The 14,353-nt window shown below is 30.0% G+C and overlaps 1 protein-coding gene across 2 annotated transcripts; it reads left to right on the forward strand.

Moving 5' to 3' along the window:
- Positions 1-2,995: 2,995 nt before the first annotated feature.
- LOC119602374 (sodium-coupled monocarboxylate transporter 1) lies at positions 2,996-9,517 on the forward strand. Of its 2 annotated transcripts, none has more exons than XM_037953857.1 (10): positions 2,996-3,226; positions 3,960-4,306; positions 6,980-7,139; positions 7,254-7,319; positions 7,378-7,497; positions 7,556-7,710; positions 7,769-8,018; positions 8,311-8,691; positions 8,750-8,946; positions 9,005-9,517. In XM_037953857.1, the coding sequence occupies exons 2-10, from the start codon at positions 4,065-4,067 to the stop codon at positions 9,261-9,263; spliced, it is 1,830 nt and encodes a 609-aa protein (XP_037809785.1). In that variant the 5' UTR covers positions 2,996-3,226; positions 3,960-4,064; the 3' UTR covers positions 9,264-9,517. The 2 variants fall into 2 exon arrangements, with proteins under 2 accessions (XP_037809785.1, XP_037809796.1); XM_037953868.1 differs by having other exon boundaries at positions 3,010-3,226; positions 3,923-4,306; positions 9,005-9,263.
- Positions 9,518-14,353: the final 4,836 nt, after the last annotated feature.

Genomic DNA, 14,353 nt, shown 5'->3' on the forward strand with positions numbered 1-14,353 from the left:
TATATTTGTAATAAAGTTTAATTTTTAAGATTTTTGCTTTCATTATATCAGAAAGAGTATAAAAGCTTTGCTTATATAGAAAGAGCTTTAGATTTGCTGATCTTTTTTTAGCCCCTAAGATATGCAATAGTTCTACTTATTAATGATCACTTTTCAAGCAGTTGCCTTCAAACTGTACAAAAGATCGTTACTATTGGTGCCTTTTAAATTCAGATATTTTAAAAAAGTTCAATTTCTTGATGAATTTAAATTATCTACGTAGTCTATATCTATATATATTTAACTATATTTATATATATTTAACTATATTTGTAATAAAGTTTAATTTTTAAGATTTTTGCTTACATTATATCAGAAAGAGTATAAAAGCTTTGCTTATATAGAAAGAGCTTTAGATTTGCTGATCTTTTTTTAGCCCCTAAGATATGCAATAGTTCTACTTATTAATGATCACTTTTCAAGCAGTTGCCTTCAAACTGTACAAAAGATCGTTACTATTGGTGCCTTTTAAATTCAGATATTTTAAAAAAGTTCAATTTCTTGATGAATTTAAATTATCTACGTAGTCTATAGTCTAGTCTATAGTCTAGTCTATAGTCTAGTCTAGTCTAGTCTATAGTCTAGTTATAGTCTAGTCTATAGTCTAGTCTATAGTCTAGTCTATAGTCTAGTCTATAGTCTAGTCTATAGTCTAGTTATAGTCTAGTCTATAGTCTAGTCTATAGTCTAGTCTATAGTCTAGTCTATAGTCTAGTCTATAGTCTAGTCTATAGTCTAGTCTATAGTCTAGTCTATAGTCTAGTCTATAGTCTAGTCTATAGTTTAGTCTATAGTCTAGTCTATAGTCTAGTCTATAGTCTAGTCTATAGTCTAGTCTATAGTCTAGTCTATAGTCTAGTCTATAGTCTAGTCTATAGTCTAGTCTATAGTCTAGTCTATAGTCTAGTCTATAGTCTAGTCTATAGTCTAGTCTATAGTCTAGTCTAGTCTAGTCTAGTCTAGTCTATAGTCTAGTCTATAGTCTAGTCTATAGTCTAGTCTATAGTCTAGTCTATAGTCTAGTCTATAGTCTAGTCTATAGTCTAGTCTATAGTCTAGTCTATAGTCTAGTCTATAGTCTAGTCTATAGTCTAGTCTATAGTCTAGTCTATAGTCTAGTCTATAGTCTAGTCTATAGTCTAGTCTATAGTCTAGTCTATAGTCTAGTCTATAGTCTAGTCTATAGTCTAGTCTATAGTCTAGTCTTGATGAATTTAAATTATCTACGTAGTCTATAGTCTAGTCTATAGTCTAGTCTATAGTCTAGTCTATAGTCTAGTCTATAGTCTAGTCTATAGTCTAGTCTATAGTCTAGTCTATAGTCTAGTCTATAGTCTAGTCTATAGTCTAGTCTATAGTCTAGTCTATAGTCTAGTCTATAGTCTAGTCTATAGTCTAGTCTATAGTCTAGTCTATAGTCTAGTCTATAGTCTAGTCTATAGTCTAGTCTATAGTCTAGTCTATAGTCTAGTCTATAGTCTAGTCTATAGTCTAGTCTATAGTCTAGTCTATAGTCTAGTCTATAGTCTAGTCTATAGTCTAGTCTATAGTCTAGTCTATAGTCTAGTCTATAGTCTAGTCTATAGTCTAGCTATAGTCTAGTCATATCTATAGTTAGTCATAGTCTAGTCTATAGTCTAGTCTATAGTTAGTCTATAGTCTAGTCTATAGTCTAGTCTAATCTAGTCTATAGTCTAGCCTATGATCTAACCTATAGTCAAGCTCATGGTCTAGCCTATAATCTCATATATAGTTATGTCTACTACATAACGTATAGTCTAGTCTAAACTAGATGAAGTTTCTCTTATTTTGTTGTTTTTATTTATTTTTTCTCTGTTTAACTACACGCGTTTAAAATTTAGCACAACTAAAAAAAAACTAAAACAATAAAAGTGATTTAGAAAAAAAAAGAATTATTTAATAAATTTAATCAAGTTAATTTGCCAAACATTAAGTGAGTGTACAACACACACACTCAAACTAAACGCACTTAGAAAAGATCATTCACAAATATCTTTAAATAAATCTTAAAAAAATTTACGATTACAAATTTATTCTTTGATCAAAACTCTAGACACAAAGAAAATTAAAATATTTTTAGAAATTTCAAAACTTTTACAAGCTTATGTTGCGAAAAAACAAAGAAATAACACCCTCTAGCAGCAGCTAATGTTTGATGTATGATGACAGTGGCCCACATTATAGAAATGTCTTATTACAAAATTTAAGGGGATAAAGAGAGAATGGCTTTCTATAGGCTTGATCGTATTGCAAAATTATATTTAATTTACGCGTTTAGTGATTTGTTCAGCTCTTTAAGCTGTGATACATTTACAGTTTAGAAGATGCAAATGTTTGATATCCGACTGAGAAACATATGGCAGCTAAAATATGAATTAGTGACAGACGAAAATGTTTAAAACGTAGTGAGATTTAAACAGTAATATAATTTTATTTGTGGGTATTATATACCCTATAGTAAGTCTACTTACTAGGGTTAAACTTTGGTAACTTCTTAAGTCTCTATGTCTTTAAAACTTTCTTTAATTAGAAATCAAAATTGGTTGAGAAGTTGTGTTACTAATGTTTTGCGTCAATTTTGATTGTTAGTTCTAAGTTGGATTCAAAATGGTTTTAATTGGCGGAAAAGTTGTTCAATTGAAAACCAAATTTACGCAAAATTGGTTTGTGATTATATGTGTAACTGATCTTTTCTTAGTTTTGTAAGTCCCCTTTCAGTCGATCATGCCCAAAGTTTAAGTAAATTTTCTCACTTATTATTAGATTTCTTTCTTTTTTTGTTGCTGTTGTTGTGTTCATATATTATTGTATAAACTAACTGCGAGTATAAGGAAATTTGATTGTATTTGACAAAAAGAATTATACAAATAATGTTCGTAACTAATAATAATAAAAAAAAGTTACTAAATAAGAAGAAATGTAACCAGTTACTCAAACTTAGTAGCGGCTGGAAATTTAAACGAGTAGAACAAACGATCGGAAACAACAGCAAAAGCTGAGCTTTAAAAACGAATTATAATTTTAAATAAAAAAAATTTTAAATTAAGAATGAAGTGTTAACCAAAGGATATCCAATAAAAACCCTTTTAAAATACAAAAGAGGCTTTTAAGTCTCTAAAGTCCTGAGAAAAAAGGACGAAAATTAAGATCAACTACTAAAAGCAAAGTAATTTAAATAATTTTAATATTTAAAGTGTTTGAACTAAAAAGGAGAAAAAATAATCACTTGAATAAAATTGAAAAAAATTAAGTGAATAACATAAAAATCAGACCAAAATTATTAATATCCTTTAAAACTATAAATAATCTTGAAAAGCTATTAAACAAAATTTTAAAAAGTTTTCATATAAGAAATAATAAAAGTTATCACAACTACAAATAATTTAAAACTATTCAAAAGGACTTTCAGAATAAATTTTCTAAAGATTTTGAATCAAAAAAGAAAACTGTTCAAAAGGACTTTCAGGATAAACTGTCTAAAGAAACTCTTCCCAAAATCATGTTTTCCTAAAATTATGCTTTGAGAATATGGAATTAAAAAAGAAAATCTGATGACATTTTTTATCTAAAGAAAAAATTGTATACATATTTGGATTACAAAATACTAATGAAAAAAAGCTCAACTATTTTAATTAAATGGTCCTTCGAGCCATAGGATTTTTCTAAAAAAAAGAGGAATTGTTAATTTTCAGTTCAGCTTAAAGAATTCTTAGAAAATTTCCTAAAAATATTTTATTAAAATGGTGTTTAACAAAGTTTTGAAATCAACTACATATATGTACATCAAATTGGTCCTTCGAACCCTATACAATTGAAGTCTTCTTATATGATCTAAAATGTCATCAGTTTTTCTTTTTTTAAGGAAAACCTAAAAATATCTAAAATTCCTGAAAACTTAGGTTCTTTCACCAAAGAACTCAATACAAATCTATAAACATCACCAAGAATATTAAACAAAAGATCTCAAATATATAGAAAAAAAAAAACACACACACACGCACAAAATGACCTTTAAACTAAATGTCGATGAAGTGCGTACAAATCTGCAACGTTTCGGCTGGCCAGACTATTTAGTGTTCATACTCATGCTGGCCAGTTGTGCCCTGATTGGAATATATTTCGCCTTAAAAATGCGTAAAAAATCACAGCAAAACACACAATTAAGTAATAAAGATGCTGAAGATGATTATCTAGTGGGTGGACGTAAAATGACAATATTTCCCATAACCATGTCATTGATATCAAGGTAAAAATGATAAATATAATATAAAACTTTCTACAAAACAGCTTTTGTAACAATAAACTAGGAAAAAAATTATTACAATTACACAACTTTTGTTATAAATTAAAATATTACAAACAAGTGGATAATACTTAACAGCTAATGATGTCTGAAATTTTATCACTGTTTAGAAATGACTTAGTTGTTATTATTTTGTTGCTTTAATAAAGCCGTGTATTTAATTTCAAAGGTCATTTTCTTTTTCGTGTAGAAATTCTTTGTCATCCCGTTTGAAAGCCGTTGAAAGGGAAATAAATCTTAGTTTACACTTTTTTTGTGACATTTGAATAATCTTTTTTATATTAGTTTGTGTATAGAAAAGCTAATTTTCAAAATTCTTACGAAATATTTCAATTATCATTATCTACCTACAAGCATAAGTGGGCACAAGCCATAATAAAGAGAGAAATTTTTTGTTGCATGAGAACGCTACAGTATAGAGGGGAAGCTATAATGACTTAACTATAGATTAAACGATAGACTAGACTTTAAGCTAGACTATAGTCTGGACTTTTGGCTGGGCTATAGTCTGGAATTTGGATTAGACTGTAGTCTGGACATTAGACTATACTATAGTCTGGCCTATAGACTGGAATACAGTCTGGACTATAGACTAGGATATAGTCTGGACTTTACACTATACTATAGTGTGAACCACATACTAGACTATAGTTTTTACTATAAAGTAGACTATAGTCTGGACTATAGGGAAGACTATAGTGTAGACAATAGTGTTGACTATAGACTGGACTATAGAATAGACTATAGTCTGGACTATAGAGTAGACTGCCTATGGAGTAGACTATAGTCTGGACTTTAGACAAGACTATAGTTTGGAGTTTAGAGTAAACTGTAGTGTCGACGGTAGACTAGACTAGATTATAGTCTAGACTATAGTAAAGACTATATACTAGAATATAGTATGGACAATAGACGAGACTATAGTATGGACTATATACGACTATAGTCTGAATATAGAGTAGATAATACTCTGAAATTTAGAAAAGACTATAGTTTGGACTGTAGAGAAGACTATAATATGTCTATGGAATAGACTATAGTCTGGACTATTAACTAGACTATAGTTTGGACTATAGTATAGACTATAGAATATAGTTTGGACTATAGTATAGACTATAGACTAAGATATAGTATGGACTATTGAGTAGACTATAATATGGACTTTAGACCAAACTGTAATGCGGACTGTAGACTAGAAAATAGTTTTTCTATAGACTATAATATAGTTTGGACTATAGACTAGACTTTAATCTGGCCTTAGACTAAAGCCTGAACTATAGACTACAATATAGTCTGGACTTTAGACTAGACTATAGTCTCGACTTTAGACTAGACTATAGTATGGACTAAAGACTATATTATGTACTATAGACTAAAAGTTAGCTTCTACTATAGACTAGGTTATAGTATGGACTGTAGACTACACTATAGTTTAGCCTATAGACTGGAGCATTTTCTAAACTATAGTCTGGTATTTATACTAGACTACAGTCTGTACTTTAGACTACAGTTTGATATATTGGCAAGGCTATAGACTAGACTATAATCTGTGCTAAACAATAGGCTCTGGTCTATGCTATACTCTGAGCTATAAGCTGGACTAGACTATTGTCTAAACGGTAGCGTTACCTGCAGCACATATCACCAGATTTTATTGCCTCTATAAACATAATAGCTTCCGCTTTTTCCAAGATTCTCATAAAAAAGATTTTTTCTTAAGAAAAAACAGACTTCAAATTATAGTATTTGCCCCCAGACTAGTCATACTTAAGAAATTATTGTGTAGTCATTGTATTCGTATTTATACGTTATTTATTATAATTAATAAATTTGTTTGATACGTAAACTAATTGACAAAAAAATAGAAGGTAGCTTAGACATAGTTATCTTGCAATTGCAACACATTATGTGTATAAATATAAACAAAATTATATAAATATAGAAATTATAATAAAAACCAATTATAGAAAAAAAAATATTTTTAAAAAATAATCATTTCTAATACACAGTTTCCTAAAACTTATATACAAATGAAGAAGAGCTGGCTAGCTAAACTTTAGTAAAAGTTTAATTACTTTGATTATAATAATTATTTAGAATAAGCGAATAATTTTAGTGAGAAAATTTGTTCTATGTTCTGTAAAGTTTAAATAAAATGACATAGAATTTCTACATAGACAACTTTGTATTTTCCCACCCCAACTAAATTGTCAACAACTGGTAATTAATTAATTTTTTTATATAAATTTATGAATACTTTTACTTCTAACAATTTATGGGACTTTTTTTTGTACAATAAACAGAACGAAAATTTTACAATTAGATACAGATTTATTTATAATGGGATTTTGACATAAAAACACGTAGATTTAGAATTTCTAATAAAAATATTAGTTCAAAGAATTACAATTTACATTCAAACACGTTTTGAGAATATTAGGGAAAATAATGAATATGTGTAATTTATTTTGTAATGAAAAGGTCAGTATTTGTAACAGAATGAGTAAAGGAATTCAGAATTTAGGGGTTTGAAGTGTTTGTTTTCAAAAGCTGTTTGTGAGAAAGTTTTTCTAATAGAGCTTTCTTTTTCTAACAGTTAGTTTTAACTATTTCTAGCTTTATTTCCGGCATTACTTTGCTAGGCACCCCTACCGAGGTGTATTTGTATGGCACCCAATATTTGTATATTATTGGTTCCATGATAACTATGGGCTTTCTTATGCATTATTTGTATTTGCCTGTGTATCATGAACTGAAATTAATATCCACCTATCAGGTAAGTAAAATTTTGCTCATTTAAAGCCTAAGGTTAAGTTAAAGCTAGCTTTCTATAAAAGTTCTCCCAGAAAGCTTTTTATTTAATCTTTTTAAATGTTTTCTTTTTGCTCAGTATTTAGAGTCACGTTTCGATAGAAAAGTTAGATTATTTGGTTCCATACTATTCATATGCGGCACGGTAAGTATATTCTTAAAAATAATTTCAAACTGTTTAAAAATGGTTCCCAAAATCCCAGATGCTGTGGCTGCCCATTGTGATTTATGTGCCAGCTTTGGCTTTTAATCAAGCCACGGGCGCAAATATACATTTTGTCACTCCCATGGTGTGTTTAGTGTGTATATTTTATACCTGTGTGGTGAGTTTTAAAATCTTCCAAATACAAATAAATTTTATTAATTCCTAATCTCGCACAGGGCGGCTTAAAAGCTGTAGTTTGGACTGATGTCATACAAACCTTAATCATGTGTGGTGCCATGGTTTTGATCATGATTAAGGGTACCATAGATATAGGCGGTCCAGGAGTGGTATTTCAAAAGGCTTTGGAAAGTGGTAGATTGGAGGCGCCTAAGTAGGTTTTAAGAGAAACTTTTTTGCTCCACAAAAGCTTAATTTTTTAAACCTTCTAGCTTTACGTTTGATATCACCGAACGTTATACGGTTTATTCTTTGGTTATTGGTGGTGTTCCTCATTGGCTTAAATCGAATGCCATTAATCAGAATATGATTCAGCGTTACTTGTCTTTGCCGACTTTGAAAAAAGCTCAAAGCGCCATCTGGTATTTCATATTAGGTGTTTTAATCTTTTTGGTTATTTGTGGTTATAGTGGTTTACTTATCTATGCCACTTACTCGGATTGTGATCCTTTGGAAACCAAGGTAAACATAAGAAGAAAAATGATCACTAATAAATCACTCATTCATTTAGCTTTAAAGCTCACAGAGTATTCTTCATTCCTTTATTCCTTGCATGAACTTTTTTTACTCTATTCGTGAACTTGGTTTCATTATCTCGCTCTCTCTTGCTTCCTAATGCCTAACTCATTCATTGTCATTTTTAACACTCAGCTTTAAAGCTCCCAGAGCTTTTAAAGTTTGCTTCATTGCCTCATTCTTTGCACGAAATTTTTTAATTCTATTCGTGATCTCTGTTTCATTATCCCTTTGTTAGCTGGCCAAACGCAATGATCAATTGTTGCCTCTATTGGTCATGGAAACTTTGGGAGATTTACCCGGCCTACCCGGTCTCTTTGTGGCCGGTGTTTTCTCAGCTGCCTTATCCTCCCTCTCCACTGGTCTCAACTCCATGTCTGCTGTCATTCTAGAAGATTTTTTCAAAATGTTTTCACGCAAACCTTTAACCAAAAGACAAACCTCATATATTATGCGTATAGTGGTGGTAGTATTTGGTTTCCTCTGTGTTGGACTGGTATTTGTGGTGGAGCAATTGGGCACAGTGTTGCAGTTAAGTATAACACTGTCATCGGTGGCCAATGGTCCTCTGTTGGGTATATTTACCTTAGGTGTAATGATACCCTGGGTGGGAGAGATTGTAAGTTATATTATTTTACATTTTTAAGAAAATTTCATTAAAATGTTCTTTAAAAAAGGGCGCCTTAGTAGGCGGCTGCACGGGTCTCATATTCATGGCCTGGATGTGTATTAAAGCTCAATTGGATAAAATCAGTGGCGCAGTGGTTTATGTGCGTAAACCTTTTACCACATTGGGTTGTAATTATACTTTCCCGGATATGGCCGCCTTAAATTTGGTGGCGGAAAATGTTACTGAAACTCTAGAAGAGGCCAGGTGGGTGTTTTAATTTTAAAACTAAATATCTAAAATATTGTAATTCCTATCTTAACAGTGATGCCCCCTTCAAAATCTATAACATTTCCTATCTCTACTATACCATGGTGGGTGCTGTTATCACCATTGTTGTGGCTTCAATTGTGAGCTTTTGTTTGGGTTTCAATAGTGTTAATCGTGTGGATCCTAAGCTTTTGTCACCTTTTGTGAGACGCTGGCTGGAGCGTCGTAAATTGCAAAAATCAGTGGTACCCACTTCTACTAATCCCAAACTGACGAATGGCAATTTCCAAACGATGCAAGAAACAAAAACGTAATTTTGTTTTATTGTTTATAAAGTATTTTAGTTAATTTAGTTTTAATTGTTTTTTGTAATATGTATTCGAGTTCCTTTTTTTTGGTGAGAAAAAAAATGTATTTAATAAGAGAATAAAAGAAGAGAAACTTTGAAATAAACTATGTTAGTTTAAAGTTAATTAGTTTAAGATTTAATAAATATTTAAGCAAATAAATATAATAAATATTTGTATGTTTACTAGAAAGCTTGAGAATGTAAGCTTTCAAAGCTTTTATAATTAAATTAACTTATTTTGAGATATGTATTAATTTTCGACACTTACAAATTTACAATGAAAAAGTTTAGAAAGCTTAAACAATTAAAAAGCTTAGAAAACTTTTATAAATCAAAAGTTTAAAAAATACTTTTACAATTAAGAGCATATAAAGCTTTTTGTAATAAAGACCCCACTAAGGTTTTTACAGTTAAAAAGTTTAAACAGCTTTTCGCAATTGAAAAGCTTATAAAGCTTTTTGCTTTTTTTTTGGAAAAGCTTATACAGACAACTAGCTTATAAAGCATTTAAAATAGAAAATGGATATTTTTACAATTGAAAAGCTTTTTACAAATAAAAGATCTTATAAAGCTTTTTCAACAATACACTTAAGTTGATTAGTTCAAAAGCTTTGAAAAAGCTTTAAAGCTTAAAATATTTCAGTGGCTTTTACTTTCTTTTTAAATAGAAAGCTTTCACGATTTCTTCATTTGGCTGATTTGATGATTTCCTACTCCTTTCTTTCTGCCCATAACAATATATCCCCTCTATCAAATATTCTGCTCAGGAGTCCTATTATAGGACAGAGAAAAACAACCAACACAACAAGTGTTAGAAACAAAAAAGCAAATAAAATAAGACACACACAACTCAAATAAAGTCCTTAAAGTATACAAAACAACAACTACTATAAAGAAGTGGCAATATCCTTGTATATTTTTCAGCTCCTTGTTATTATTTTTTTTATGAACCCTAAAAAGTAGCAGCAGCAACAACAACAGGCAACCATGTGATGATGATGATAAAGATGATGGGGAAGCAACATTTGGTGGTCACTTCTAAGATGTATTGCCACTTGTAAGTAGTTGTGTGGCACTTAAACAAGAAACATAAAAAAATAAAAAGGAGAAAAAAAATCCCAAGTAAAAATTTTCACAAGGGTGTTTTTTTAAGGCTCAAGCGTTGGGCCAAACCTCAACAATGTTCCACCTCTTAGTTATTTTCCTGGGTAAGAATAGAGAGAGGGTGAGTTAATGTTGGCCAAAATTTACAACATATTGTGGTCTATTTTTAAACTTAACTCCTTCTTGGCAACTGTAAGAAAAAACTAGGGTATGGGCATTTGGTAGAAAAATTTGAAAAAAAAATCTTAGAAAAATTTTAGAAAAAAAAATAAGGTTTAAAAGAAAAGTTTTTCATTTGTAGTTGAAGAAAAGAATTACAAATGTTTTTTAATGTTTTAAAAAGAAACAAAAAACAAACTTGCGTATGAAAACTGCAAAACTTTTTACTTCGAAATGCAATAAATGCTTAAAAGGATTTATCATCTAAGAACAATTTTTTTTGTACATGTTTTTTTTCGTAACAAATAGAAAAAATGGCAAATATTATTTAAGAAAAAGGACTGATTTAAGAGAAAAAAAAATATTTTGTAGATTTTTTTTTACATTTAGGGCTAAAAATTTCTACCGTAATGAAGATGGGGGTTAAATATTTCTCTCCACAGAAGTAATAAATAAGGGTTTGACTGATTTAACAAGAAACCCAAAGAATTTTTTTTCAAATTCTACACCTTGTATTTATATATTCATGACTAAGTCGTGACTTTGACCAATACTATAGTCTAGTCTATAATCGAATCTAGAGTTTAGTCAAGACCATTATATTAGACAGGGCACTAAGCACCAGTTTTAGATCTTTTGTGCAATCCTTTCACCATACCGGGAACAATTCGAGCATGAAAATAAGGGGTTTGATTGGTGAGACAGTAAAGATAGTATATTTATGTTTATATCAGAGACTATAGTTCAATCATTGAGAAAATAGTACAATCTATAGGCGAAACTATAGTCCAATCTATAGAGGAAACTATAATTTATAGTCAAGACTATATTATCGTGACTATAGTAGATACAGAGACTTAAAGTTGAGAAAATAGTCCAATTTATACTCGAGACTTCAGTTCTATCTAGACTGTAGTCCAAGCTATGGTAGAGACTACTGCCCAGTTTATGGTCGAGACTTCAGTCTAATCTATAGTCTAAACTAGTTTATAGCATATACTATAATGTAGAACTATAGGTTCATCTATAGTCGATATTATATTCCAGTTTACGGTCTAGAATATAGTCCAGGATGTAGTCGAGATAAATCTGTAGCCATGATTTCACCCAATTTTCAGCTCAGTCCACATTCGAGACTACATTATATTCTATAGAAGAGACTACAGTCCAGCATATAGTCGAGTCTATAGTCGACTAGACTAAACTATAATTCAGTTTATACAGGAGACTATAATCTGTAGTCAACAGTTGAAACTAAAGTCTTTAGTTCAGACTATAGTCTAAAGCTGAGAAATAAATCTATAGCCATGATTTGGTCCAATTTTCAGCTCAGTCTACATTCGAGACTACATTATATTCTATAGAAGAGACTATATTCCAGCATATAGTCGAGTCTAGTCTATAGCCGACTAGACTAAACTATAATCCAGTCTACTGTAAATATCAAAGACTAGTCGATTCTATAATTCAGTCTATACAGGAGACTATTATCTCTAGTCAACAGTTGAGACTAAAGTCTGTAGTTGAGACTATAGTCTATAGTTGAGACTATAGTTTATAGTTAAGACTATAGTCTATAGCTGAGACTATAGTATATAGTTTAGACTATAGTTTATAGTTGAAACTATAGTCTATAGCTGAGAATATAGTATATAGTTTAGACTATAGTATATAGTTTAGAATATAGTCTATAATTGAGACTATAGTATATAGTTTAGACTATAGTTTATAGTTGAGACTATAGTCTATAGTTGAGACTATAGTCTCTAGTTGTGACTTTAGTTTCTAGTTGAGACTATAGTCTCTAGTTGAGACTAAAGTCTATAGTTGAGACTATAGTCTCTAGTTGAAACTATAGTCTATAGTTGATATTATAGTTTATAGTGGAGACTATAGTCTATAGTTGAGGCTACAGTCTATAGTTGAAACTACAGCCTATAGTTGAGACTATAGTATAAAATTGCGACTCTATAGTCCAAACTATAGTTCAATCTACAGTCGCTGCAGTTAGAGTATAGATTTCAATCTGCTATCGAGACAATAGAGACGATAACGTATGCTGTAAGGGAGACTATAGTCCAGTCTGTGGCCTATACTGTTGTGTAATGTTGGACTACAATATCGGTTATTGTAACCGATTATTCGTTGACAATTTTTTTATTTTGTTACCGTCGAAAGAGCCAACAAGTGTATCACAACTCTTTTCAACCTTGTTTTTAATTTATTTAATTTTATTGCCTTAATTGTAGTTGTTAGTTTGTTGTTATAGTTTTATTAGTAGTACTTGAGTTACTCTTGGTTTTTTCCTTTAACAACAAACTAAAAAATTTTCTTACAGAAAAGTTTCAGGTGTCTTTAGTGGTGTTCTAATTACTGAACAAACTTAATTTTGTTGTAGCTGTTGTTGCTGTGACTCAAATAATACTACTCTCAACCAAAGAAAGAAAAGCTCTAACATGATCTTAAGGGAAATTTTTGTTATAAATAAAAAAAACAACAAGAATAATAATGATAGCATATTTTAAGGAGGCTGAGGTTTATTTTATTTGCAAATAGTTGGTGATTAAAATGCTTTTACAATGTTAAGGAATTTTCAAAGAATATGTGTATAAATTTTGGGGTTTTTTGGCCCAAAAAAATAGAAAAAAAAAGAGTTCAAGACTACATACAAGTCTTTTGCAAACCAGGCATTAGTTTAAGAAAAAAAATATGAGGTTTATTTTAAAAGAAATTTATAACTTTGGCTAAACATCAACAAACTACATTAAAAGTATAAAAGCAGCTACTATATAACTAAGTTTGGAAAAAAAGTACAAACCTCTCAAAATGACCATCTATAAATTTTATTAAATATTCTGGAAAATTTAACAAAGTTTTATTTAGTTAAGTTTTAGGAAAAAATGCCAAAGTTCTTGCTTGCAAAATATTCCTTAACATGTTCCGGTTTTATTATCTTAGCATTAGATAGTTAGTGACTTTTGTTAAGTTCAGCAGTTGAACTTTTTTTCTTATAAATTTTACGATATTTTTATGGGTCTGCTGAGGTAATTTGTTCTAAATGAGTCCAACCACTCACTCTAGCGCTCAAACTTAGTTGGTACATACCTTCAATAACAGTTTACTTAAGTAAATAATTTTCATCTATTTTCATCCTAAAATTGTTGCACTAAAATGTCTATAAAATAGTATTGTAACAGGGGTCAGTTCAAGCAACTACTTCTTTTTTTATTGGCTTATTAGGTTCAGAAAGCTTTTTTATATGACTTTTAAATGGGATGGCACATAGAATAACGTGAATAGAATGTGAGAAACGTGTAAATGACTTGAACTAATGCAATTCTGTTGAAATATTTATTTTTTAAATTATTACTAAGAAAAAAAGGGGCCCTAGTAAGGACACTAACGCATGAAATGTCATTTCGTTATTAAAAAAATGTTTATAAATATTTTATAAAATAATTGTAAATAAATTGTGGCTTTTTATGATAAAAAAATTATTGCGCAAGTTGATGGTAATGGGAAAATTTCATGATGAAGGCATTAAACCTTTATATGTAGAAAATAGAGTATTAATTAGTTTCTATTCATAAATATAGCAGCGGAATAAAAATAAAGGATATGTAGGGACTACACTTTATACTATAAACTAGAAAGTAGACTATGAAAGTCGATAGACTATTCTCTGGTCTATTGTCTAGCCTAGAAACCATAGGCTTTAGTGTGGACTAATAGAAAGCCCTTTTAATAGAAAAATCCTTATTTTAACAAATTAAAACCTCTATCCTTTACACG

The sequence above is a fragment of the Lucilia sericata genome, unplaced genomic scaffold (genome assembly GCF_015586225.1).
Source record: "Lucilia sericata isolate MDLA Ls3-8-SP2 unplaced genomic scaffold, ASM1558622v1 Contig000006F_arrow, whole genome shotgun sequence".
Lineage (NCBI taxonomy): Eukaryota > Metazoa > Arthropoda > Insecta > Diptera > Calliphoridae > Lucilia > Lucilia sericata.

Bases quoted from the DNA above. Each gene is read 5' to 3' on its own strand.
- LOC119602374 (XM_037953857.1), top strand. From the start codon at position 4,065: ATGACCTTTAAACTAAATGTCGATGAAGTGCGTACAAATCTGCAACGT. The intron at 7,140-7,253 runs GTAAGTAAAATT...CTTTTTGCTCAG, and splicing joins AATTAATATCCACCTATCAG to TATTTAGAGTCACGTTTCGA. The intron at 7,498-7,555 runs GTGAGTTTTAAA...AATCTCGCACAG, and splicing joins GTATATTTTATACCTGTGTG to GGCGGCTTAAAAGCTGTAGT.